General features: G+C 52.5%; 8 protein-coding genes across 8 annotated transcripts; 6 read left to right on the top strand and 2 right to left on the bottom strand.

Moving 5' to 3' along the window:
- Window positions 1-32: 32 nt before the first annotated feature.
- B0H65DRAFT_532952 (uncharacterized protein) lies at window positions 33-1,463 on the top strand (the record flags this gene model as incomplete). The annotated part of the gene is made up of 2 exons (XM_062828970.1): window positions 33-506; window positions 623-1,463. 2 exons carry the CDS (start codon window positions 33-35, stop codon window positions 1,322-1,324), a joined length of 1,176 nt encoding a protein of 391 aa, XP_062677719.1. The 3' UTR covers window positions 1,325-1,463.
- Window positions 1,464-1,849: 386 nt separating this feature from the next.
- On the top strand, window positions 1,850-2,711 carry B0H65DRAFT_316718 (uncharacterized protein). The gene is made up of 2 exons (XM_062823374.1): window positions 1,850-2,338; window positions 2,614-2,711. Exons 1-2 carry the CDS (start codon window positions 1,974-1,976, stop codon window positions 2,618-2,620), a joined length of 372 nt encoding a protein of 123 aa, XP_062677718.1. The 5' UTR covers window positions 1,850-1,973; the 3' UTR covers window positions 2,621-2,711.
- Window positions 2,712-3,479: 768 nt separating this feature from the next.
- On the top strand, window positions 3,480-4,130 carry B0H65DRAFT_478307 (uncharacterized protein). The gene is made up of 3 exons (XM_062827475.1): window positions 3,480-3,953; window positions 4,021-4,054; window positions 4,109-4,130. Exon 1 carries the CDS (start codon window positions 3,589-3,591, stop codon window positions 3,859-3,861), a length of 273 nt encoding a protein of 90 aa, XP_062677717.1. The 5' UTR covers window positions 3,480-3,588; the 3' UTR covers window positions 3,862-3,953; window positions 4,021-4,054; window positions 4,109-4,130.
- Window positions 4,131-4,356: 226 nt separating this feature from the next.
- On the top strand, window positions 4,357-6,361 carry B0H65DRAFT_316694 (uncharacterized protein). Its single transcript, XM_062823373.1, has one exon. It carries the CDS (start codon window positions 4,785-4,787, stop codon window positions 6,273-6,275), a length of 1,491 nt encoding a protein of 496 aa, XP_062677716.1. The 5' UTR covers window positions 4,357-4,784; the 3' UTR covers window positions 6,276-6,361.
- Window positions 6,362-10,345: 3,984 nt separating this feature from the next.
- Window positions 10,346-12,220, top strand: B0H65DRAFT_434220 (uncharacterized protein; the record flags this gene model as incomplete). The annotated part of the gene is made up of 3 exons (XM_062825117.1): window positions 10,346-11,530; window positions 11,600-11,998; window positions 12,065-12,220. Coding segments are annotated over 3 exons (1,740 nt in total), but the record flags the coding sequence as incomplete, so codon positions are not given.
- Window positions 12,221-15,832: 3,612 nt separating this feature from the next.
- On the top strand, window positions 15,833-18,862 carry B0H65DRAFT_478299 (acetolactate synthase mitochondrial precursor). The gene is made up of 3 exons (XM_062827474.1): window positions 15,833-16,332; window positions 16,441-16,539; window positions 16,611-18,862. The coding sequence occupies exons 1-3, from the start codon at window positions 16,181-16,183 to the stop codon at window positions 18,430-18,432; spliced, it is 2,073 nt and encodes a 690-aa protein (XP_062677714.1). The 5' UTR covers window positions 15,833-16,180; the 3' UTR covers window positions 18,433-18,862.
- A 1,678-nt stretch (window positions 18,863-20,540) lies between these two features.
- On the bottom strand, window positions 20,541-20,938 carry B0H65DRAFT_552730 (uncharacterized protein; the record flags this gene model as incomplete). Its single annotated transcript, XM_062829910.1, has 2 exons — window positions 20,541-20,603; window positions 20,738-20,938. 2 exons carry the CDS (start codon window positions 20,936-20,938, stop codon window positions 20,541-20,543), a joined length of 264 nt encoding a protein of 87 aa, XP_062677713.1.
- A 1,101-nt stretch (window positions 20,939-22,039) lies between these two features.
- On the bottom strand, window positions 22,040-23,741 carry B0H65DRAFT_434526 (chromosome segregation protein Csm1/Pcs1-domain-containing protein; the record flags this gene model as incomplete). The annotated part of the gene is made up of 3 exons (XM_062825133.1): window positions 22,040-22,287; window positions 22,362-22,817; window positions 22,886-23,741. 3 exons carry the CDS (start codon window positions 23,739-23,741, stop codon window positions 22,040-22,042), a joined length of 1,560 nt encoding a protein of 519 aa, XP_062677712.1.
- Window positions 23,742-24,523: the final 782 nt, after the last annotated feature.

The raw sequence follows: 24,523 nt of genomic DNA, 5'->3' as shown, positions 1-24,523 counted from the left end.
GCGGGTAGGATCACGAACGTTACCTGCATAAGATGACATCGTGGCGACAGGGGGAGGGGGTGCGAATACAACCACAATCAGGGACGCATCACCAGGCACAGAGACCGTTTCAAGAGAGAGAGAAACGGAGGCACGATAACTGGGACATCGGAGTATATGACGGTGTCTCTAAGAAGGGAACACCTAGTTACCTACCCAAACACTCAACCAAGCGAACCGCTGTCACAACCACCAGGTGTACCTCGCTTTTTGTTCCAAGGCCCAAAGAGACACTCGCTGTTCACAACTCAACCAGGAAACCCCAGCTACGGAAGCAACGAGATATGGTTATCGGCCTTCTAGTCATTGCGGGAATTCCCACGACAATAGGCGTCTGCGAAGCCTTGAGCGCGCAGAAAAAAGCCAACAACGCAGCTAAAGAGAAGGCCAAGTTCCACTTAACAGCCTCAATCTCCCTGGATGGAGGACCACCAGAGGAGTGTTTTTGTGTGTTGAGGGATGGAAGAGTAAGTTTAGTTCCCGTTACCTGTCAACTGTCATCCAGACTCCGGATGGAGAAGAATGACATCAACCCCCCATTACGTATCCCCACCAGATACCCTCGGCTTACACCTCTTGACAGTTATGGATCGACCATCCCGACTATCCCATGCCTGGCCACAAGTTTATGGGGTACTACTTCACATATCCCTCTGAAGAGAAGCATCTGGGCATGGTGAGCACGATAGCAGACGATCCGCCCATGCTAAACTGGATTTATTGCGATAAAGAAACAGGCATGGTTCGACACGGCGGTCGTCAAGCCACCATTGGGCATACCATTGGTCCTTGGTATTGGAGCAACGACGAGACGTGGCTGACGCTCGAAGGGGATACCTTACAGTTTGTTGCTGTTCAAGACGAGGAAACACAGAGGTGGTGCGTTTACTGGGACAAAGATAGGAAGATCAGGGGCTCAGGCGGTAGTTATGTTGGAGATGAAGACTATTCAGACGAATATTCGGAGGAGGATGAGGATGAGGAAGAATCAGAAGAGGAAGACGACCCTGAGTTCAGCGAGAGTGAAACGGAGGAACCCAGAAAACCCACCAAGACATCGGAAAGGGAACCTAAACAGGAAGCTGGAAAGGTCGAGGGCCAGAAAATCAGAGGTGGAGAGAATGAGGGGAAGAAGAATGACGAGAAAACGGAGGACAAGCAGGACGGTGGGGAAGCTCCTGCTCTGCAGCAAGTACAGAAGTCTGTGAAATGGGTCCCGATCCTGCTGCGTCGTCGAATGCAGTTGGGAATGGAAAGCCGATACGTCAAGGGCGCAAATGGCTAAAAACGCGGTGGTACGGATCATGTAGAGATGTGTGATATGATGAGATGGTGGGCTCACTGCATAAAGATCGGGATATCATGAGTTAAGGGTAGCGGTAATAATAGGGCCCTGAAAGTGTCATCAATGCTAATAGTAATACGGGTTTTCCGACGAATAGGGTGGCTTGGTCCAGCCTTGTCCCATTTATGCAAACCTGATAGCAAGAAACGGAAAACTGGATTCCAGGGAAGATGGCTGTACGAGGCACCTCGGCATCCAACAGCCGACCTTACAGCACAGATGATGGGAAAGATTGGCGCACGATACATGCAGTCCCGTAAGGTAACTTTCAAGGGACTTGCATAGCGTACGCATGAGTGACGGGAATGGGTGTCCCAATGTCCTCACCACCAAAGGAGGTAGCCTCACACCGGGCAAAGGGACCCCAATGACTTCATTGCTGGAGCTTTGGTTCTCGCGAGCCCTGTTTTGGTCACCACCCTTTGGACCTCCACCTCGAGATACTTTCTTTTAAGACTTGCTCCTTTTTCAGTTCTCAAGATGTTCTGAACAAGACAGTCCATGATTTTTTGACTATCAGTCCCTGACACCGACCGATTCCATACTTTTCTCGAATCTTAAACACATCAACACCAAACAACCGCCCAAAATGTCCACCCAAAGCGGCTCCGACACCACCAAAAAGTCCAAGCGCCAGCAAAAGAAGCAAGCGCAAACCTACGAATCCGAGTCCGAGTCCGAGGACTACGCCCCCCCTCCCCGGCGCAAGCGCGGCAAGCAGCAAGGCCCTCTCGACTCGCTGGCCCTCGACAATGTCGGCAACACGGTCGGCGGCGTCACCCAAGGCGTGACCGGCGCGCTGGGCGGCATCACTGGCAGTGCTGTCCAGAACCAGCAACAAGGTGGAGGTGGTGGTGGGAAGTCCGATACCTTGAGGCTGAGGCTGGATCTTAATCTCGATATTGAGATTACGCTTAAGGCGAAGATTCATGGTGATTTGGAGTTGGCTCTCTTGTAAGTGTTTGATTTTTCGTTCTGCTCTTTTCTGTGCTTCTGCAATTCTGCTTCTTGACAACTTCAACGTACCTTACCCCCCCCCCCCTTACCCCCCTCCTCCCCCTCCCATTTGGCTTTTGACCTGCACAGAAAGAACTCCCCTTGGCTTTGGTTGTCATTTTGGATGATAGCAATGAGAGTTTGGTTAAAGCATGTTGCTTTTGTTGCGTGCGATGAAACTTTTCCCTCCATCTGCTATTACCAAATGACCAACGCCAGGGGATTCTTATCAGTCTTTGATCGTCACACACTCTACCTACCTACCTTACCTATCCATGAAACCGTCCAACCCCACTGTTTCTTACCTTGGGCTAAAGGTCGATGTAGAGAAACTTGAGTTCATGTCTTGAAAGAGGCGCCTCAACCCCGCCGAAGAAGAAGACAGAGAACTGGTTCACGCGCAGAACCAAAATCCGGAGACCACCCTGTCTGTTGTTGTTGTTGTTGTACGATTATGGCGCTGGATAGAAGGAGAAGGACTGGGAATGTTCAGCAAGCGGGGCGTTGTTTCGTTTTTGGCGAGCAAGCAAACCAGCGAGCGAGCGAGTTTCGATTCCATGCATGGCACAACTTCCATCATCACCTTCCGCAGTCAAGAAGCAAGAAAAAAGAAGAAAAGGTCGCTGAAACATTGGGGCTAATTCCTTAGGAACTGAAGCAACTAGTTTCCCCCGGTTCATTACCCTGCCGTTCCCCGCTTGAACAGGCGGCAGCGGAAAAGGCTTCTTTTGATTAGGAATGGGTGGAGTTTGTCGGATTGGATTGGAATTGGGATTGGGATTGGGATTAGGATTGGGACATGGTCATGATGAGTTTATGAAAGGGAAGGACGGGAGAGAGAAGGAAGTTCTCGGGTTCTTCTCACACATTGTCAAAGGAGTTCAACGGCATTCTTTGGTTCAGGTTTCGTTTCTTTGAGGCCTGTATATCTTTTTTCATTACAGCGCTATACCTAATGCCTATAAACTGCTGGAGTTTTGAACACATTCCGCCGACCGCTATCATGGCTGTTAGTGCTTTTGTTAAGCGACCCGGGAACGTTTATCCATCACGATAATCCTCCCACATCCTGGGCGCCGAACGAGACATGCACTTGACGCCCGATCACGTCAAAGACAATAACCATTGTTCAACACGAGCCTCTCAATTCTTTACGATCACAAACCAGGGCGACAGATCTTTGAGCCTCCCATGCCAGCACCCGCGACATGGGAGGGATGTTAACGCTGCTGTGTCACCTAACCCGGGCCGAAGGTGCGCCAAGACATCACTGCACTAACACTTACACCCAACCAAGGGCCAGCAAGGGCCCGCATCGACATTCCAACTGCTGCAGTTACCCATCGACTTCTCACCTCCATTTTACTTTCCCTTTGTCATGGAAATTGGACGATGATTTCTTCTTTCCGCAAACCCTGGGCGCTACATCGTGGGATCTGATCTGGTTTCCCGTATCCTTGAGCATTTGTTTCCCGAACTGAAACCCTCGTGGCCTTGATTTCCAGCTTCCCACTAAGGCGTTTCAGGCAGGAGCATGGAAGCGATAGAAACCTGTTTCTTGCTGCTCGCTAAGGTGGGCCACAACACCACCTTCCGGGCATCGCGTTGATATTTGTTTAGCTGCTGACTGTAGTACAAAGAGATTCACAAAACCTATAGCGCAGTGGTTGAAATGTACGAACTGCAAAGTACCTAAGATAACTTGCTTCTAATTAGATACCGAAATAGCATCTCTTTCGAGCACCAATCCTCGCATAATCATGAAAGAAGGCACACATTCTGACCAGCACCTCATCAAACACTAACAATTCGCATCTCACTGGCCGGCCGAATTCTCACCAAGTGGAAGCAGCCAAGATGTCCACAGTTCCACACCAACCACTCCGCTGACAACCACAGTGACAGGACAGCCAGGTTTAGTGTGATGTCATGATCTTGGTCAAGCAAGGCAGCGCGTCTTCGTTAAGCGCAACCATCGTACCATATTCCCTCCATTATGTCCAAGAATTATCGTACGCTCATTCAGTCAGAACCGCTTCTCGCAGCCGACTTTCGAATTAGTACAGCTCAGCAGACGACGACACATCAACGGACACGGACAGGACAGACGCGTACGCACGTACCGGACAGTACTCCAACATTGCTGTGCCTCACCCCTCACCACCACCACCACGACGCACCATCGACGGAACCTTGCCCCTGGAGTCTCGGCCCTCGAGGAATCCCAACCAGGATTTTCGCTGCTTCACCAGCCCGCAGTCTTTTACCCCTCTTTCTCCAAATTCGAAGCCACCTTATCATTACCTTACCACGTCTTGGGCGCGGGCGTGGGCTTGGGCGTGGGCTTGGGCGTGGCTGACAGTGGTGTAACTCGAACCGCTGGCTGCTCCGTCTGCTGCTGTTAATGTTACTACTGAGATACCACTACCCATACAACTACAAACCACGCACAGCCGCTAGCGAAATAGTTGTGCATAGCGTCTACACTGCCTTGGCCCACGGCTTGGTCCTGGTGGAGGTTCGCCTGTGCGGCAGCCCGCTTTGTAGATACCTCGTCCAGCTCGGAAAACGTCTCCTAAGCAAGCTGGTTTGGTCCAGGAAAAACAAGCTCCTAAGTCAGCTACACCGTAGCATGACCTCGAAATTCTCATCTTCGTCGGATCGCGACAGCACCACCGGTGGCGGTCAGCAAGCCGCTCCCTCCTCCGCTCGACAGAGCAGGGACGGGGCGGCTTCCCATGCTGGTCGTCCCAGACCTTCTACAGCTACTTCCCGCGGCGGCTTCGCCAGCGATGAACGGTCGACACGGGATGGAATGATCGACTACGTGGATGAAGAAGACGACGAGGAAGCCGAAGAAGCGCGACACGACAGCGGAAGTGGAAGCGATGTCGAGATTGAAGATATCACAGATGCGCCGCAATCACCACCGCCAAATTACTCACGACCGCGACCACCGCAATCACCACAAACACCAAACATGAACAACAACAACTCACCAGAAAGACCACCACCTCCACCACCAAAACCACCAAGAAAGAAGACTCTACCCGGAGACCCAGCCTACGTCTCACCCATAGGCAAAATCGGTCCAATAGGGAGCATCCCCAAGATCTCTTCCCCCAGCAACTGCGAAAAGGGCGGCATCTCCGTCTCTCCCTCCTCGCGCCCCCAACTCCCTCCCTTCATCGGCTCGTACCTCAAAGGCAAAACCGTCGACGAATACGGGGACATCATCGACCCCCAAACGGGCACAATCCTCGCGCACGCCGGAGGCGATCTGCCTTCGATTGTGGGGAGGCAGGTGTCCAACAACCAAGGGGATATCTTGGGGGATGAGGGGGAGTTGTTGGGGTATGTGGCTGATGTTGAGGTTGGGAAGAAGGCTGCTTCTCCCGAGGGAGCACCAAAACAGCCGATGATGAGTCTGGCGGAGGTGATGAGCCGTAACAAGGCGGCGTTGATGGTGGATCATGAAGGGAATATTTTGGATGCGCAGGGGAATGTGGTGGGCAAGTTTTTGGATAAGAATAATCCTATGCATAGGGAAAGGCAGGAGAAGGAAGAGAAAAACGAGAAACAGAGACAGAAAGGGAAGGGGAAAGAGAGAGAGGAGGATGGGGGGATACCTGCGCCGCAGTATGAGAAGGCTGAGGAGGATGAGGAGGAGGCTCCTGGGGAGGAGCCACAGCGGGAACAATCAAGACCGCCAAGAAGAACGGAAGAAGAGAGGAGGGCAAACGCAGCTGCGTGGAGAAAGGAGAATCCGGGAGAGAGCCCGTCGGATATCTTTCTGGATGTCAAGTCCACGACGGAGGGGATTCAGTTGACGATTCGGATTCCCACTGTGTTTGGGAATGGGCAGCAGTTGAAGCCGAATATTTCGTTTTCTTGAGCCAAGCATTGAAAGAACGTATTTTGAGCATGGAAGGGAAACTCGGAGCAGGCGTTTTGGGAGTTTCAAAGATGGAAAGTAATATTTGTGCCAGGAAAGAAGATGTAAATTCCGGACAGGAAAAAAAGGGACCAGTTCATTACCAGTACCAGTACGCATAGATACAGTATTGTCAGTCCGTCCTAACCTTCAGAAAACGGGGGAAGAAAAAACACGTAAAAATAGTATTTACAAGTGGGACCAGGGAAACGACGACGGACATTCCCCTTCCAGCATCACCAGATCTCCTTCCAGAAAGAGAGAAAGCGCCCGCTCTGCCACGGTGAGAGCGCGAGGGAAACTCCGTTCGAAAGTTGGACCCTCGTGAGACCGGTAAAAAAGCCAAGACATGGAATTCAAGATCAGATCGTGTAGGGCAAAAAGCCTGGAGCAAGAAAAGAAGGGAAGCGAGACCAAGTTTTTGAAGAAGTCTCGCCCTCCCCCCTCCGTAAGCCACCTTTTCCCACCAACCACAACCCACACACCCCATACCCCGTTCGGCCAACTGGACGACCCTGGAGAAATCCGGTTTTCTGGAAGAGAACTAGAAACATTCAACGTACCATGGCAGCATAGAGGTACACGCGGTTAGGTTACCACGGGTATCTCTAGCGTAGAGGCAGGTAGCTTAACGTCATGTCACCTCCACCCACCTCACCTTTTGTTGGCATTACCATGATGAAACAAGTTATGATGTCATCTTATAACTGGGGAATGGTACGATGGTACGATAATATGTCGATCTTCTTACGAGCCTTGCGAAAGGGCTTTGGGGTTCAAAGAGTTTCGGGGTGGACCAACGGACATGACTTCTATTTGTGTAACATCCCGCGCCTCGCGATGTTAGTCTACACTAGTGGGTAAGACCGTCAGAAAGACGATGGATGGTGACGGGGGCGAAGAAAAGCGGGAGCTAAACGTAAACAGGATAAAGTACCTGAAAATACGGACGGAAGAAAGAAGAAAACGTGGGACTGGAACCTTGGCAGGACTAAAGAAAACGTGGAGGGCGTGGAGATATCAAAACCACTAACACTAATTCTCCGAAATTAAGGTTACCACCTCACTTCACCTTCAGCTTGCTAGTGTTGTCTCAACCTGTTCAACGGCAACGACGGGATAATCGCCGTTACGCCGCAGCTTGACAGAGCTAGAGCTAGTATAAACAAGCTTCAACTTTGCCACAATGATAGAAGAGCTCCCAAGCCACACTTTATGTGAAACCGGCCTCGAGGAAACTGACCTGCCGTCTAGGGAAGTGATGATGATGATGGTGTATAGCCGTAACTCGACGATACTCGGCGGCAGCAGTTCAACCCGTTATTCATGAAATGATCCAATGAGAGTCCTAGGATGGTTTTCCATGAACTCTCTAACCCACAAGCCGCTGATATCCTCAACGACATGGTTCATCCCGGGCATTTCCCCAAGTACCGGTATCTAGGTGTATATGCGGGAGGTGCATGTTGCATTGTGGCTCCCCACCGTCATCCCGTCCGTCATGGCCTTTTTCTTTCTATCTGTTTAGCCATCTCGATCATCTCTCATTGATATTGAAGAAGGGGGGAATGAGGAAAATGCCATGAATGAAAACACAAAGGGACAAATCCGTTTCGTCGGCTTCATGAAGGTAGAGTAAGGATCAATTGCGAAGATAGGTTGGACAAAACATACCTAGAGGTAGCCGATGAAGTCATTCCATGTACGCCGCGGCGCGGTTAGACCATGTCCTGTCATGCGAGGCCGCTTCGGTGGTTCTTTCCTTACAACACTGTCCAAGTACAAACTTCATCGACATCTCGGAAGAAAAACGATCCCTCCAGTGCAGTCCAGTGATCATCTCGCCTTCCTCGTCCGATCTGGACACACCCCACAGCAAAAGAAGTTACGTTCTCGCGTTTCATACGGTCTTACCCTTGCCCTTATGCCTTCAGTTTCCTTTCGTAGAAGGTCGATAGGCAGGAACGACCACCGTTGCCGAGACCAGCCTTGCTTTCGAAGGAAGGAGGCAACTTCCTATCCACCTGACTATCGTTCTTTCCAACCACGCCATGAATGATGCTTCTCTGATGATGCTTTTCTTGCTCGCTCGAGCCATCCATGTCCTTCCTTGGCTTGCAATTGTTGCCTGAGCTTTGAGCCTTTCGCGAGCGATGCCGTACCTACATCACAGCCATTGGAGTTATCTCATTGGGTGTTTCGTCCACCACCAACACCACCTTCCACGGCACTTGACACTTGATGGGCACTTGGATGTTGGAAGTGGCGTTCACATATCCTGCGACGCTCCCGAGTGGCTCACAAAAGTGAATGCGTGTGGAGGGATAGTGCCTGCCTTTACCTGAATGTAAACCGGGGAGGTACTGTGTAGTGTGAGGTAGGGAAGGAACAAGAGGGGAAAGGACTAGGAACCTGACTCAACAAACACTTCGAAACCCAAAAGACTGTTCCGTGACGTAACTCGTTAAACCGCAATGACGTCCAGAATATCGCAAACCCAGCTTTTCGATTGAACGCATCACATACTGACGCAGGAAGTAAGGGACGAGAAGAGAAGCATAAAGGGTTCAAATACCGACTCGTAGTTCCGTTGTTTGGGATATCTGAATCTTAGAATAGCTTCACAAACACTTGATCAACAACAAACGTTACCTTACCCATTACAATATCAATAGTTGCAACCACTATTGCACTTCATAAGACATACCTTATAACCCGCATGGTCACAACCTAATTTTATCCCCCCCCCCACCCCCACAACACTCAACATACCACAACTATACAACATGAGCGACATCGCCAAGAAAACACTCCCTCCCGGCGCTCAGCAGCCCAAGGGCGCCAAAACAGCCGACACCACCTCTCAAGCTGACCCTTCTGCTCCTCGCTCCGCCCAGGCCGGCGATGAAGGGTCCTACTCCCATGAGGCCGAATCGTCCGCTGAGGGTGGTGAATATACCCATGAAAAGCGGGGCGATGACCAGCACCTCGAGGGGATTGAAGAGGAGTCGGGGGAGATCCAGATGAAGGACAAGGAGGGAGATGAGAAGCCTTCCAGTGATGATTTTGAGAAGGTGGAAAGGGAAGGTGATGATGCGAATACGGAGCTGGAGGCTCAGTCAAGGGAGCCGGCGGATTTTGATGTCGGTGATGATGAGACTGAGGAGACGGAGTCGAAAGCTCAGACTCAGACTGCTGAGGGCCAAGATGAGGTTGCTTCCGCCATCCCCCCTACTGAGACTGGGGAGGGCAAGGCTGAGGAGCGCTCTACTGTCAACGAGTCTGAAACCAGCGGCAAGACTTCGTTGCTCACCGAGCAAGCCAAGGAGGCACTTGACAAGGCCTCGGAGGACCAGCCCACGGAAGAAGCGCGCGAGTCCTTCCTCCAGTCGGCCAAGGACGGTCTGACGGCCGGAAGCACCATGACTGGCGCAACCAAGAAGTCGGGCAAGACTGGCACTTCCGAGGCGCAGTCACAGTTGCAGGAAAAGGCTTCGCACCCCAGCGATGAGATTTCCGGTTCTCATCAGTACACCGTCCAAGAAGAGGGGGAGGAGGGTACCGCCACCGAGACCAAGACTGCTCCCAGCGAGTACACCGCTACCGCTCCCGACTCTCAAGCGCAGCAGACCGGCACTTCGCAGACCGGAACTTCCCACCCCAGCGGCGGAGTTTCCGGCGAGCAGCAATACGCTCGCTCCGTTACCTTCGACGAGTCGCAAAACAAGTCCCAAGAGGCGCCGACCACGTACACGGGCGAGGACTCCGGCTCCGCGACCGGAACCGAGCAGACGGCCACGCAAACTGGCACCGGAACGGGAACCACCACCTACGACTACGGCTCCCGCACCGCCACCGCGCCAACCCAGCCGTCCCATCCATCGGACGAAATCTCCGGCACGGACCAGTACACCGGCACGGGAACCACCACCTACGACTACGGCACCCGCACCGCCACCGCGCCAACCCAAACCGGCGAAACCGTCCAAACCGGTGAGGGTGCCCCCACGGGCGAGTCCGTCACCGTCGCTGAGGAGCTCGACTTCTCGGTGCTCAAGAACGGCAAAGTCAACAAGGGCGGCAACGTCATCGATTCCGATGGCAAGATCCTTGGGCGCGTCGTGTCAGGTATCCTGAAGTACCTCGTCGGCAAGAGGGTCGACGAGAACGGAGATATCTGGTCCGACAACGGGAAAGTGATTGGCAAGGCCGAACCAATTTCCGATAGCGAGCGGGAGGACATGCTGAAGGAGCCGGCGCCCTTTGAGAGCTTCCCCGATGCCGTGGTGGATGGAAACGGGATGGTGGTCAGCAATGGGGAGTGGGTTGGTAAAGTTATCGAGGGCGATTTGAAGATGTTGAGAGGCAAGAGCGTCGATGCGGATGGCGATATTATGGATAAGGCCGGTAATGTAATTGGACGCGCGGAGCGCTGGGAGCCGGAGCCCGAGGAGGAGCCTGAGCCCGAGCCCGAGGTGGATAAGAGCATTTTGGCTGGGAAGAGGGTCAACAAGGCGGGCAACGTGGTTGATGGCTCGGGAGTCATTTATGGTCGTGTGGTGGAGGGTAATGTGAAGAGGATGGTTGGTCGCATGTGCGATAAGAACGGCAACATCCTCAGTGAGAGTGGTGATATTCTCGGCAAGGCCGAGCTTGTCCCCGAAGGCGAGCGCGAGGGCATGAAGGAGGGTCCCTTCTCTGAGCTTGAGGGCTGCACCGTTGCCAAGGATGGAACCATCGTCACTCCTGGTGGTGATATCGTCGGCCGTCTCGTCAATGGCGACCCTAAGGTGCTCTTTGGTCGTCCTGTCGATGACGATGGTGATGTCCTCGACAAGAACGGCAACGTCCTCGGCCATGCTGAGCGCTGGACGCCCGAGGAGGTTGAGAGGAAGAAGAACCCCATGTCTGGTCGCAAGGTCAACCGCGAGGGCAACGTTGTCGACGAAGACGGCAACATCATCGGCAAGTTGACCTCTGGCGACCCGCAAGCTTGCTCTGGTAAGGAGATTGACGACGACGGAGACGTTGTCGACTACAAGGGCACTGTCATCGGCCACTGCACCCTCCTCGAGGACATCAGAGCCGAGGAGTCGCCCGAGGAAAAGGAGAAGAGGGAGACTGCCGAGAAGGACAAGAAGCTGGCCCTCCAGATGAGTGTCTGCATCGAGCAGTGTCTCGACAAGATTCGTCCTCTCTGCAAGATGATCACCGAGGTGAGTTTGTTCCATTTGCTTTCTAACCACTTACCTAGCAGTCACTGACTAACTACTCTTCAACAACAGAAAATCGACAAGGCCGAACGCACTCCCGAGGATGAGCGTGACGAAGAGGCGCTCGTCAGGGAGGTTAAGCCCTTGATCGAGGAGGGTGGTCGCATCCTCACCGAGGCCAAGGGCATCATCAAGGGTCTCGACCCTGATGGCCGCATCGCAGCCAACGCTAAGCACAAGACTGCCTCGCGCGAGGCCTCGCCCGAGGAGTACCACTTGGCCGAAGTCCTCAAGGACCTCACTGGTGACGTTACTCAGTGCATCGAAAACGCCAAGAAGAAGCTCGAAGACATGCCTCATGCGAAGAAGGAGCTCAACCCTCTCTGGGGTCTTCTCAACGAGCCACTCTTCCAGATCCTGGCTGCTGTTGGCTTGCTCCTGAGTGGTGTTCTCAACCTCGTTGGTAGATTGGTAGGTCTTCATATCTCTACCCGTCATTTCCTTGCTCTGGCGAATGGTGCTAACAGAGGTTTGCAGCTGGGCGGCCTTGGTCTTGGTGGTCTCGTTGATGGCCTCTTGGGAACACTTGGTCTCAACCGCGTCCTTGAGGGTCTCGGTCTTGGTTCCGTTACCAAGAGTTTGACAGGAGCCGGCAAGAAGAAGAACGGTGGTCTTTTGGGTCTTGGTGGCTAAATATGTGCTGGATAATGGGATGTGTTGGTCGTGGAATCTCTGCTGCTACTGCCTCCCTTGGGAAGGAATGAACACCAATGTTCCTTCCTTAGGAAGGATGGAAAACTCTGCTACTGCTACTGGATGTTCTCTCTGATTTTGTTCCTCTTCTCTCAATAGTTGTCCGGGGGTCCCTACCAATTTATCAACCGTGTTCCTCTTCTCTCAATAGTTGTCCGGGGGTCCCTACCAATCTATCAACCGTGTTCCTCTTCTCTCAATAGTTGTCCGGGGGTCCCTACCAATCCATCAACCGACGCGATGGTGACTACCAGAGGAAAGGCTGCTATTGCAGCAGCAGCAGCAGCAGCAACCATCACACCATCCTACGAAGACAGCGACGATGAATTCAGAAAAGATGAGGAGAGCGAAGATGGAGAGAGCGAGGACGAGGAGAGCGAGGACGAGGAAAGCGAGGACGAGGAGAGCGAGGATGAGGAGAGCGAGGACGAGGAAAGCGAGGACGAAGAGAGTGAAGACGAAGAGATCAAGGACGAGGAAAGCGAGGACGAAGAGAGTGAAGACGAAGAGATCAAGGACGAAGACGACATTGCACCACAAAACCCAACATTCGGAGCACAGTTTATCAGCAAAGCCTACAAGGCATATTATGAATATGCCCGCAAGCGTCCATTGCAGATTAAGCAATACCTCCCTACCACACAAGCACTCTGGGAAACGTACTTCCAGCTAGATTGGAACTTCGATAAAAGCCTCGAACCAATCCTTCAGTCTCCAACCCCTCCTACCATAGCGACTTTAAAGTCATTACCGGAATTCGCCTACGAAGATGAACCCGCATTTTCTGTCTACCTTCTGATCCTTAAGAAGGAGAAGAATCAGGTTGATGATGATGATGGCGAGGAGAAGCATCAGGCTAATGATGATGATGGCGAGGATGAGGATCAGGTTGATGATGATGATGGCGAGGATGAGGAGAAGCATCAGGTTGATGATGATGATGATGGCGAGGATGAGGATCTGCCATTAATCTATATTGGCTCCGGAACCTCAAAAACCACAGGCACACACGGAAGATTCGAAGATTACGATAATGGTGAGAAGTTTTCCTCACTAACGACACTCGCATATCAAAACGGCTATCAAATCACACACAAGAAGATTTTGATCACAGCACCATGCCCTTCAACAAATCTTTCAATGCTATCTGCTCGTGCATTGTTCTTGGTTCTCGAAACTGCATTAGTGTACGAACTCCACGCATATGCGGATAGAGTACCATCTCATGCCACATTAACGAACAACAAATGGAACGGTTCGTCGGTGCTATATAAGGGTTTATGCACTCACGAGGCATGGAGGGAAGGGGTACGTGTTTCCAAATGGTTGACCGCGGGCCTATCTCAAGAGGAGGTAGAAGAGGCCAAACGCCAAAGAAGCCGGGAATACGGCAAGAGCTACAACAAGGAGAAGATGGCTGCTGAAACAGCTGAAGAGAGGGAGGAACGTCTCCGGAAGGTTTGTGAGAGTATGGCTAACAAGAGGGCTAATGAAACTGCTGAAGAGCGGGAGGAACGCAACCGGAAGGTTCGTGAGAGCATGGCTAACAAGAGGGCTAATGAAACTGCTGAAGAGCGGGAGGAACGCAACCGGAAGGTTCGTGAGAGGAAGGCTTCTAAAAGGATAAAGATAGAATGAGCATTACGGGCGGCTAACGAGAGGGTAGGGGGAAGGGAAGGGGTAAAGGGTGGATGTTCGAGTCTTCACTCTCGTGTCAAGATCGGGGGGGTTAAGGTGGCCTTTCTATGTACAAATTCATGATGGATTCCCGAATATGTACACATCGGACATCATGTTAGTCTAGTTTTTTTCCAAGATCTTAATCGAATGGTTAGTGATACAGCCGAGTGTCCTCTGATCTCCGTGTTAACTTCTCATGAGTTGGAGAAAGTTCTTAAATCTTTGGATGATACTAGACTTGCTGAGTGACATATGATATTCCAAACTTTGTATCACGACAAGGGCAATGGACCTTCCCCTTACAGGACAAATCGACACCCAGGACCGAAGAGGACAGGCGTCGAATCACGCTTGATCGGAAGAAGTTGACTCACCACCTAAAAATGTTAAGTGTCAGCAACCCGAGCGGACGGATCGCTTCCCCCTACCCACCCAGCCACCGCATGTCGAGTGGAACAGACACACCCGAAAAGACCATCCTGGCATGAAACGGACGGAGATAGCAGATCTCGACTATCACCGCCAATGCCCCATGGTGTTTGTTGTCTCTCTTATCGCCGGTGTCAACTGTCAAGACGGGAGTGAGTGACGCCGTCAACGCTACGAGGTGTCATGATGTTCCTGCAGACGGCCAAGAGCAGAAAACGGTCTTCGGTGCATGTTCGCTTGATGTTCGGTGGTTGATGTGGACATGGATGGAGGCTCTCACGAAGCAGAACAATTCTGGAGCCGTGGATCGGTGGACTCGGTGGGTTTGGCGTGGATTGGGTGGGCGCGGGCCAGGGAAAAGGGTGGACGGCAACGCAAGTGGATTTGCGGGGAGTGGTATGAGCGATATCGGACGTAGCAATCCGACTGTCGCAGCTCGATGTTGGAGACGTGATTGGTCAATTCGGGCCATAGCTCAGTCTTGAAGAGGACCTTGACGGTTGGTGACATGGTGATGGTAGCGACGTCGGAGTATTCAAACGAACCTTCCATTTGTTGACTTTGGTTGTTGTTGATTTTTCGATGATGAGAATGAAGCTATTCAGAAACGGTGCAAGAGAATCATGAGAGGAAATTCGGAAGGTTCGGTGTCCGCCCCGCACATGTTTCGTCGCTCTGAGGATTTGCGGCTGCCATGTGTGACACTAGCAATGCAGGGAGACGGGACCAGTAGTAGCGTTGGCCCAATACGTGGACGGTGAAGCGTGGCTGCTAACAAACAAACATGTGGAATGCATGTCGGACTAAATATTCACCATTTTCGAGTCATGAAATTCTGAAGAGGCGGTTGATGGTGAAGTAAAGTAGTGCTAGTCATGATCATGGAAAGCATGATTGCTGTAACTTGCCACTTAACCGTGCTTCAACGAAACATGGTGGCCTTTTCTCCGAATTCATGATGAATTCCCGAATCTGCAAAAAGACACATCGGACCGCATCAAGTGCCTGTGATTTTCTTGGTGCCGTCTGTGATTGGTCTTGATATTTGTGCCTGATGCATGAGGTCGTACCGACCGGCATGGGTTTAGTAATGTTATACCGAGTTTAAAGTCCAAAAGATGAAGCTAAACAAGGATGACGAGTCGGGGTGAGGATCTGAGAGTCAACAAGTCCTATTCACAACCGCCACACCGAATTCCCATTGCCTTCTGGTGGAAAGATGAGAAATGTCAAAAAGTTCAAAGGAATCGGCAGGAACCCAAGACCAATCACAACCGCAGTGGTTGCTTCCGAAATCGCCACTACACATTGCCAAGTAAGCCAGCCAGGGGCCTGTCATTGGCTGAAACCCACCAAGTGAACCCCACAACGGCACTGACTGTCGCGACCAGAGTACCCCACACTATGACTATCGTGCCGGCCAGAATTAAATTTTTGACCGGCTCTCGACTCACATTGCTCCCGGTTCCCGGTCGGTCTCCCCTCGGTCTGGTAGTCGCTACACTGACCACACTGCATTGATTATTCGTGGCTTCTTGTGTTCTCCCCTTTATTAGCTCGCCAAACCCATCATCCATCATCGACCCTTTGGTGTTTTCCTAGTATTACAGGAATCACCTACAATCCTCCCTAATACCTATTTGCTGCTGCGTCCTCAGCCGACGATATTTCTCTAACAAAGCCACTGTTACATAGGTAGCTTCAAGTTGTGGTTCCCCCCCTGCCGCCGACGTGTAGCAGCATTTATCCTCCCAACCGCTCCCAATATACCATATATCCTCCAAGGCCGCGATGCTCCGATCACGTCAGGCCGCTCGCGCCTTGAAGGCGTTGACTGAGGCGCAACAGATCTCCCAGCGTACCACCCTCTCTGCCTCCCAGAGGGCCGCTGTTCTTCTCACAAGCCGCTCCGTGCAAACGAGGAATCAGTCTACTGCCGCCGCGTATGTCTTTCTCCAAAACATCCCTTGCCCCGGTCGCCGCCCCCCTATATCGGTGACTCACGACGAACCCGAAATACACAACAATGCTAACATACACAACCACCACAGCGAGGCCAGCAGACCTACTCCCAGCCAAAATTTCCAGCCTGAGCCTACACCCAGCAATGTTCAGCCTCTCGTCGGTCGTAAGACCGACATGGACGAGTCGTACGTTTGATGCCTCATTACAGCTAATACGCCTACAATTTGGCCGGACTAACAAAATATCTGTCATGCAGGTTCATCGGCAAGACTGGTGGTGAAATCTTCCACGAGATGATGCTCAGACACGGCGTAAAGCACATTTTCGGCTATCCTGGCGGTGCCATTCTCCCCGTCTTCGATGCCATCTACAACTCTCCCCACTTCGACTTCGTCCTCCCCCGCCACGAACAAGGTGCTGGTCACATGGCTGAGGGTTACGCCCGTGCTTCTGGCAAGCCCGGTGTCGTCCTCGTCACCTCCGGTCCCGGTGCGACCAACGTCGTCACCCCGATGGCCGATGCCCTTGCCGACGGTACTCCAATGGTCGTCTTCTCCGGCCAGGTTCCCACCACTGCCATTGGCAGCGACGCTTTTCAGGAGGCCGACGTCATTGGTATCTCTAGGTCTTGCACCAAGTGGAACGTCATGGTGAAGAGTGTCGCCGAGCTTCCTCGCCGCATTAACGAGGCCTTCGAGATCGCCACTAGCGGCAGACCTGGCCCCGTCCTCGTCGATCTTCCCAAGGATATCACCGCTGGTATCCTTCGCCGCGCCATCCCCACCGACACCGCCATCCCCACCATTCCCAGCGCCGCCTCTCGCGCTGCCATTGAGCTGAGCCGCAAGCAGCTCGATGCCTCGATCCACCGTGTCGCCAAGCTCATCAACATCGCCAAGAAGCCCGTCATCTATGCCGGCCACGGTGTTGTCCAGTCCAAGGGCGGTCCTGAGCTCCTCCGCGCTCTCTCTGAGAAGGCCTCTATCCCCGTTACCACCACCCTCCACGGTCTCGGTGCTTTCGATGAGCTCGACGAGAAGTCTCTCCACATGCTCGGTATGCACGGTGCCGCTTACGCCAACATGGCCATCCAGCAGGCCGATTTGATCATCTGCCTTGGTGGCCGTTTCGACGACCGTGTCACCCTTAACCTCAACAAGTTTGCTCCCGCTGCCAAGGCTGCCGCCGCCGAGGGTCGTGGTGGTATCGTCCACTTCGAGATTCTTCCCAAGAACATCAACAAGGTCGTCCAGGCTACCGAGGCTGTCGAGGGTGATGTTGCCACCAACATCGAGCTCCTCATTCCCCAGGTTGAGGCCAAGACCATGGCCGATCGCAAGGAGTGGTTCGGCAAGATCAACGAGTGGAAGACCAAGTGGCCCCTTTCCGACTACGAGCGCGCCGAGCGCACCGGTTTGATCAAGCCTCAGACCCTCATCGAGGAGCTCAGCAAGCTCGTCGAGGGCCGCAAGGACAACACCTACATCGCCACCGGTGTCGGCCAGCATCAGATGTGGACCGCTCAGCACTTCCGCTGGCGCCACCCCCGTACCATGATCACCTCCGGTGGTCTCGGTACCATGGGCTATGGTCTCCCCGCCGCCATCGGCGCCAAGGTCGCCAAGCCTGATGCTCTCGTCATTGACATTGACGGCGATGCCTCCTTCGGCATGACCCTCACCGAGCTCTCCACTGCGGCTCAGTTCAACATTGGCGTCAAGGTCATCGTCCTCAACAACGAGGAGCAGGGCATGGTCACGCAGTGGCAGAACCTCTTCTACGACGACCGCTACTCGCACACCCACCAGAAGAACCCCGACTTCATCAAGCTCGCCGATGCCATGGGCGTCCAAGCTAAGCGCATCATCAAGCCCGATGAGGTCGTCGAGGGTCTCAAGTGGCTCATCAACTCTGAGGGCCCCGCCCTTCTCGAGGTCGTCACCGACAAGAAGGTTCCCGTTCTCCCCATGGTCCCTGCCGGCGCCGGTCTGGATGAGTTCATCACCTTCGACCAGGAGCGCGACAGGAAGCGTCGTGAGCTGATGGTTAAGCGTACCGGTGGTGTCCACGGTCTTTAAACGTCTTAGCGTTTAGCGCTTGGATCTAATCTAAAAGGCGAGGGAAGGAGGATGGATAACTTGGGGGTGTCAAAATGGGAATTCCTTTCGGCGTTTTAAAGCTGATATGTCTTTTTTCACAACTGCATTACCGGGTCAAGAAAAAGGGTCTGTATTGTTGGTAATCCAACAAAGTTTGGCGAGGGATCTATTCCCAATATTTGACTGATTTGGGCGAAGTGAACCCACCTATTTTGCTTTCTGTTTTTCATGGGCTGCACGCACGCACTCTTGCCTCCGGGGGGCAAAGGGGGGTTTTCTATCACACAAGGAGGTTTGTGTGTGGGTGCAACAAGCATCAAAATTCTTCCGTAAAGTTGTAACTGCTTTGCGAGCCTGTATATATCATTATTTTCTTGAATGAATGGATACCACGATTTTTCATGCGCAACCTCTGTCCCATCCTATGAACAATCACATATATCACACGCCGGTGAAACCCAGAGACAGGAAGTCATACCTAACCTTGTCCGTGTCTGAGCTCCTTATCAGTTTGTACGCCTACGGATGTCACGTCCAGATGATAGTTCATCGTATCACCATGCTATCGTTGCTGAGGAAACCAAACACAACAATGTTTTGAAAGCAATAGGGGTAAACCCCGAGTCCGTTAACCCCATTGGGTATCCCCATTTTCCCTACTCTAAACTAACCTACATTACCCGCCGACCCACGCCATTTCTTTGCTCAGGGTAGGAGTAATAGAGGTACTCGTGTGCTCAAAGCCAGAAACCGAAAGCAAAAAAATCTCTTCCGAATCCTCCACCTCGGGTCTGACCAGTGGTGTTGGTGTGGGAGCTACTGGTATCAGTAGAAAGATTATCAGCGGCACCGTAGTTGACCTGGTAATCTTCCGACTTCTGTTGAGTATCAGTTTTGTCGCTTATAGTTGATACTTTTAATACTAGATTGGCTATTTGTTCAATAATCTTCTCTATATTAGATATGTTGGCAACCTTGTCGAGGTTGATCGGGGGTGAAGTTTTTATTTCCTTCATTGCAACCTTGATCTTTTTAGCGATTCTGATGGGATTACTAAAAAGATCAAGGCCGCGATGAAAGAGATAAACACTTCACCACCGATCAACCTTGACAAAGTGGCCGACAAGTCTGACATAGAAAAGATCACTGAATAGATGGCCAATCTGGTACTGAGAGTATTAGTTATAAGCGATAAAATTGATATTCGATAGAAGTCGGAAGATTACCAGGTCAACTACGGTGCCGCTCTCGTCCTTGTCACCAATTTGAAATGGGCCAAAATTCAACAACACAACACAAAACCAACCATATACTACGACAAAAACTTGCTGCAGATGGCTGATCAGGGCTGTGCTGATGGATTTCATGACTCAAGTGGACGAGGTGGTTGACGCTGATAATGGATGGAATGGCTGAGGTTTGAGGGATAGACGGAGAGAGGGACGAACGATCAGATCGCGAATAGCTTCAGAATCCAAGGGAGAAGTGAAAATGAAGCTCACTGCTTGAAGATCAACGAGTGAAGGTGATCTTTTCCTCACCGAAGAGCAAAAGATCAGAAGGCATACAATCATGAACAAAATCATCCATCAACCCATCCAATGCTCCCGTCCCGCGAAGAACAACTTCGCTGTTTTCCACCGATCATATGTTACGCATGACTGTCACATTACAGTTTTTCACCCAGTTTCCCTTCCTTTGTGTCTTTGAGAACCCGACACAGTTGATGGACGCAAAACGGAAACCAAAAACAAAAACAACGTTGAGGAGGCAACCATCGCCTGACTTGTGTTTGTCGTGCAAGAAGCTCAGAAGTTTAAGCAGCTCAGAGTCCCATCAGAGGGGTATTGTCAAGCTGAGGTGCCATGCTTCATTTCAAGCTTTTTATGCTTGTGATGCTTTTCGCCACCCTTGGTTGCGGCCTGGATACAAAATAAAAGGTTAGCAATGGCCCTGTATGCAGGAAATTCATCTAGTAAGAACCCGAATTGTGTGTAAAACAGAACACAGTGATGTGAAGGGACTGAGGACAGACCAGACACTACCACTCATCCTTCTCATCTAAACCAACACTGTTGGCACACTCCTTAGAGAACAGTCCACTCCTCATCAGGCGCAGCCTTGGACTCCTTAGAGGAAGAAGAAGGATTCTGTTTTCAAAACACCAAGGGGGTTAGACACCAAGACAACAACGCAAGACCTCAACTCAGGACTCAAACACGCGAAAACACGCAAAGACGCCGAGAGAGACGAGCAAAAAAAAAAAAAAAAAAAGGAAACTTACAGGGCAGTTGAAGCAAGCACACGACCCCGGCGCACAAGTGCAACTACCAGTGTGGTTGCAATCGCAGGTCTGGGTGGCCTGGAGAATAGGCTTCTTGTTGCCGGTATCCTCCGAAGCAGCGCCAGTGGACGGGCCCTTGTTGGTGCCTGAGCCGGAGCTCGTGTCGGCCTGGGTCTTGGGGTTGGCCTTTGTGTCGGACATTGTGGGTGGTGGGTGGTGTTTTGGGTGCAACCAACGGAAGTGGAAGGTTTGGCTTGGTGGTGTTTGGTTTGGGTTGAACTCGGTTGGTGTTTGTTGCGCTTTGGGTTGAGTGTGCAGTGTTCGGCGGTGATCGGTGACGGGGCGGAGAGAAGATCCGGATCGAGAGGTGAGTGGTTGGGGGATGGGGAGTTATATAGCTACTTGGTGGGAGGCTGGGTACGGGTGATTGGACTTCGGATGGGAAACGATAACTGGAAGGGAGAGAGCAGTAAGAGGAAGCTTGGGGTAGTGGCGAGGTGACGTATGTGCGGTTTGTGGAGGAGAGACTGGTGATAGTGGAAGGGATCATGGGTTGCATATGGGCAAGTGCGGGCAAGAGCGGGGGTGAACGGGGTAAGGTGGATGACTTGTGGTGAGCATGAGCCATCTAGAACTTGGAGTCTGTTAAGAGCTTTGGAAAATCTAATCTGGGGAAGTGGGAGTCGTGGAATCGTCTGTCCATTGTGGTTCGTCAATCAGGACGGCAGTGACGACTTTCCTCTTCACAGTTTCCGGAACAAGGGTCCAGGGGCTCGAGGACATCACAGGGCCTCTTCAGCAAGAGGAAGACTGTCAGAGCGTAAAACCATCATCATACCTTCCGTGCGTCTGGACTGAGGAGAAAGTTCAGCCTCGAGGTACAGGCCATCGAGTGAAGCACATTGAAGACGACTTTGGAGAAGGCTGAGCAATATATGTAGGAGGCTGACATGATGATACAATGTAATCCTACAGCAACTGAGAAGATATCATGGGCCTGTTGAGCACAGAAAAATGACAAATAACCACCATGACCCAAGACTACTCGTCTCCACCAACAAGAAGGACGCTCCGAAAAGTCCCCGATCCAGAGTCAGATGAACCAGAGCTACCCAACCCAACAATGCCCGGCAAGAAAGAAAGAAGCCCGAGCAAGAGAAGAAAGTAAAAAGGGGGTATCCAGACATGCAAACCTATATTAACAACACCTTTCTCGCCTTCCTTACAATCACCAATCCTCCCTCCTTCCTTTCCGTCATAACCCCTACACAGTCCCTTCAGTCCCTTCCGTCCCTACGGCACCTACTGCGCCTGCGGTACCGTCTCCGTCAAAGCCTTGTTGACCCTCGAATAAAACTTTGCCGCATGCTGCCTGGGGAAAGTAATCTCCTCAACCAGGTAATCCGGCAACAAATCGATAAGCGCACGATCCCTGCTCGCATCGAGCTGCGGCATGTAGTGGAACTGGTCTTCGTCAAAGTACTGGGTCGTCTCATCCGCGTCCACGTGGGGGGAGTTGGCGCTGATGTGTGCGAGTTTGAAGTGGAGTGCTGGTTACAGGTAGTGTTAGTGAACCTGTCTCGAGAACAATAAAAAGGGGGGAAAGGGGGCTGCGACGACTTACTTCCATTCTTCCCCGTCTGTATACAATCGTACACATCCTCGCCCGTCTGCTGATCCCTCTTGACTCCTCTGACGATCAACCCGGTCAGATCCGAGTAGAGATCCTCCTTCAACTGGTGCTGCTGCGTCGCTTGGGCGATGGCTTCCGAGTTGCCCATTGTGAGCATGCGGTTGCCGTTCTGCTTGTTCTTCATGGCGCTGCCCGGGACTTGGGGTTGGCCAATCTTGGCGGCCGCCGCGGCTTCGGCTTGACGCGAGGCGGTGAGCTTGATGTTGAGAGCGTTGATCTCCGTCTTGGATTTTGTAAGGGAGCTGATGAGCTCGGCAACCTTGGCGTTGAGGGTTGACAGTTGGGATTCGGATGCTTCAAGCTGTTTCTGGAGGCGGGTGGTCTCTCTGGCGGCTTCCTTTTGGGAGCTGAGCTCGGCTTTGAGGGCGGCGATTAGCTGGTCGGAGGCTGTGGAGAGATTTGTTAGCGGTTATCACCCAGTAGGTCCCAAGAAAAAAACAAAGACATAAACATACCAGCCGTCCTCTCCTCGGATTGCTTCCTCAACCGATCAAAGTTCCTCTCCGCCTCCTTTACCGCAACCTCTCTCAGATCCCTATACTTCAACTCTAACGCCTCATACTTCTGCGTCATCTCGCCCAACTTCCGCCGTAGCTCTGGGTCGTCAGTCCTTGCCCCAGCCATATGTGCCTTAAACCCCAGCCCCAACGAAGACGACTTCCTAGATGTGCTCGCTGGGGGCCCGTTATGCCACGCCCCCGGAATCGGCAACGATTCCTCCTCCTCCAACTGAGTCTCCTCATGTATCTCCTCCGTCACCTCTTCCTGCTGCGTCGTCTCATCTTCCTCCACCACCACCATCTCCTCCACCTTCTTCTTCCTCCCCCTTCCACCCCTTGTCGCCGTGGCCGTCACCGACACCGGCGTCTCCGCAACAGCAACCGCTGCAGCCTTCCTCGGCCTCCCCCTCGTCGCCCTTGTCGTCGTTTCCTTCGGTGCCTCCTCCACTTCCTCGGTAGCAGTAACATCATGCATGGTCGTATCCTCTTCCCCATGCTCCTCCTCCACAATCGTCTCGGTGTGCTCGGTAGACTCCATCTCTTCCTCTTCTACAATGGTAGCGGCGGCGGCGGCGCGCTTCCCCCTTCCACTTGTGCGAGTCGCTTTTCCAACGGTAGAGGGAGTCGCGGTGACGTTGCCGGAACTCTCTGCTAGCGCGGCGCGGGCCAGGGCGGCTTTTTGCCGAGCCGTAAGGGGTTTGACCTTTTGCGCAGAGGCTTTGGTGACTTTGTTTGCGGAAGCGGTCGCGGCGGCGGTTCGCTTGTTCGCCACGGAGGGAGTGGAAGCGGTTTTTCGTTTGGCGGGGGCCATTGCGCTTGCGCCTGCGCCGGAGGCAGATTGTGGTTTTGTGGTGGCTCTTGTTGTTGTTTTGGCTGTCGCCTGTTTCGTCGTTGACGCAGCGGTGGGTTTAGTTATTGGTTCCTTCTTGACGGCTGTTGTGGTCGGCTGCTTGAGGATCGATTTCGGCTTTGTTATTGTTGATGTCGGTTTTGTTTTCGTTGCGGCTTTGCTGCTGCCGAAGCGAGTAGATGCAGGTCCGCTGAGTCCGTCCTCTGAATCCGAATCCACCAGTCCCAGCAAATGAGTGCCGCGTTGCGCCCTTGACATCGGACTGCGAGGTGATGCGAAATGTGCAGGAAGGGTTATCTGTATGTGGGTTTCCGACCGGCGTCGTCTGGCGGAGGCGGTCGTATCGCGCTGGCGATGATTGGCGCGCAATGGGGTCGAATGGAATGCGACTAGCGACGCGCAGGTCGGTAGCTGCTGCTTGAAATTGGGCGAATAATTGGCGGCAATTGCAAGCTCAGCGGGGTCGGAAGGACGCCTGTTTGGCTTTGCGACAGGCGTCAGCTGGGGTGCGATAGGATGACGAAGCGACGGGATTGAAGACTGTTGCTGCGCTGCAAAAGTAAACAAATTGATTGTCGGGAAGGTGGAGGGTCGGAAAACAAATTCGCGGTGTTGTCTTCTGTCCTTCTAGGGTTAGGGTTATAGCTGGATTCACCCTCTCATCTCCCTTTCCTCTCTCCAACTGGATCTGCGTGGTAGGACATGGCAACAGAAAGGGTATCTCGTCAGTTGTTCAGCTTCGT

The sequence above is a fragment of the Neurospora tetraspora genome (genome assembly GCF_033439725.1).
Source record: "Neurospora tetraspora strain CBS 560.94 chromosome Unknown B0H65scaffold_8, whole genome shotgun sequence".
Taxonomy (NCBI): Eukaryota; Fungi; Ascomycota; class Sordariomycetes; order Sordariales; family Sordariaceae; genus Neurospora; species Neurospora tetraspora.
The sequence above is the reverse complement of the archived record's forward strand: the minus strand, read 5'-3'. Positions and strand labels throughout refer to the sequence as shown.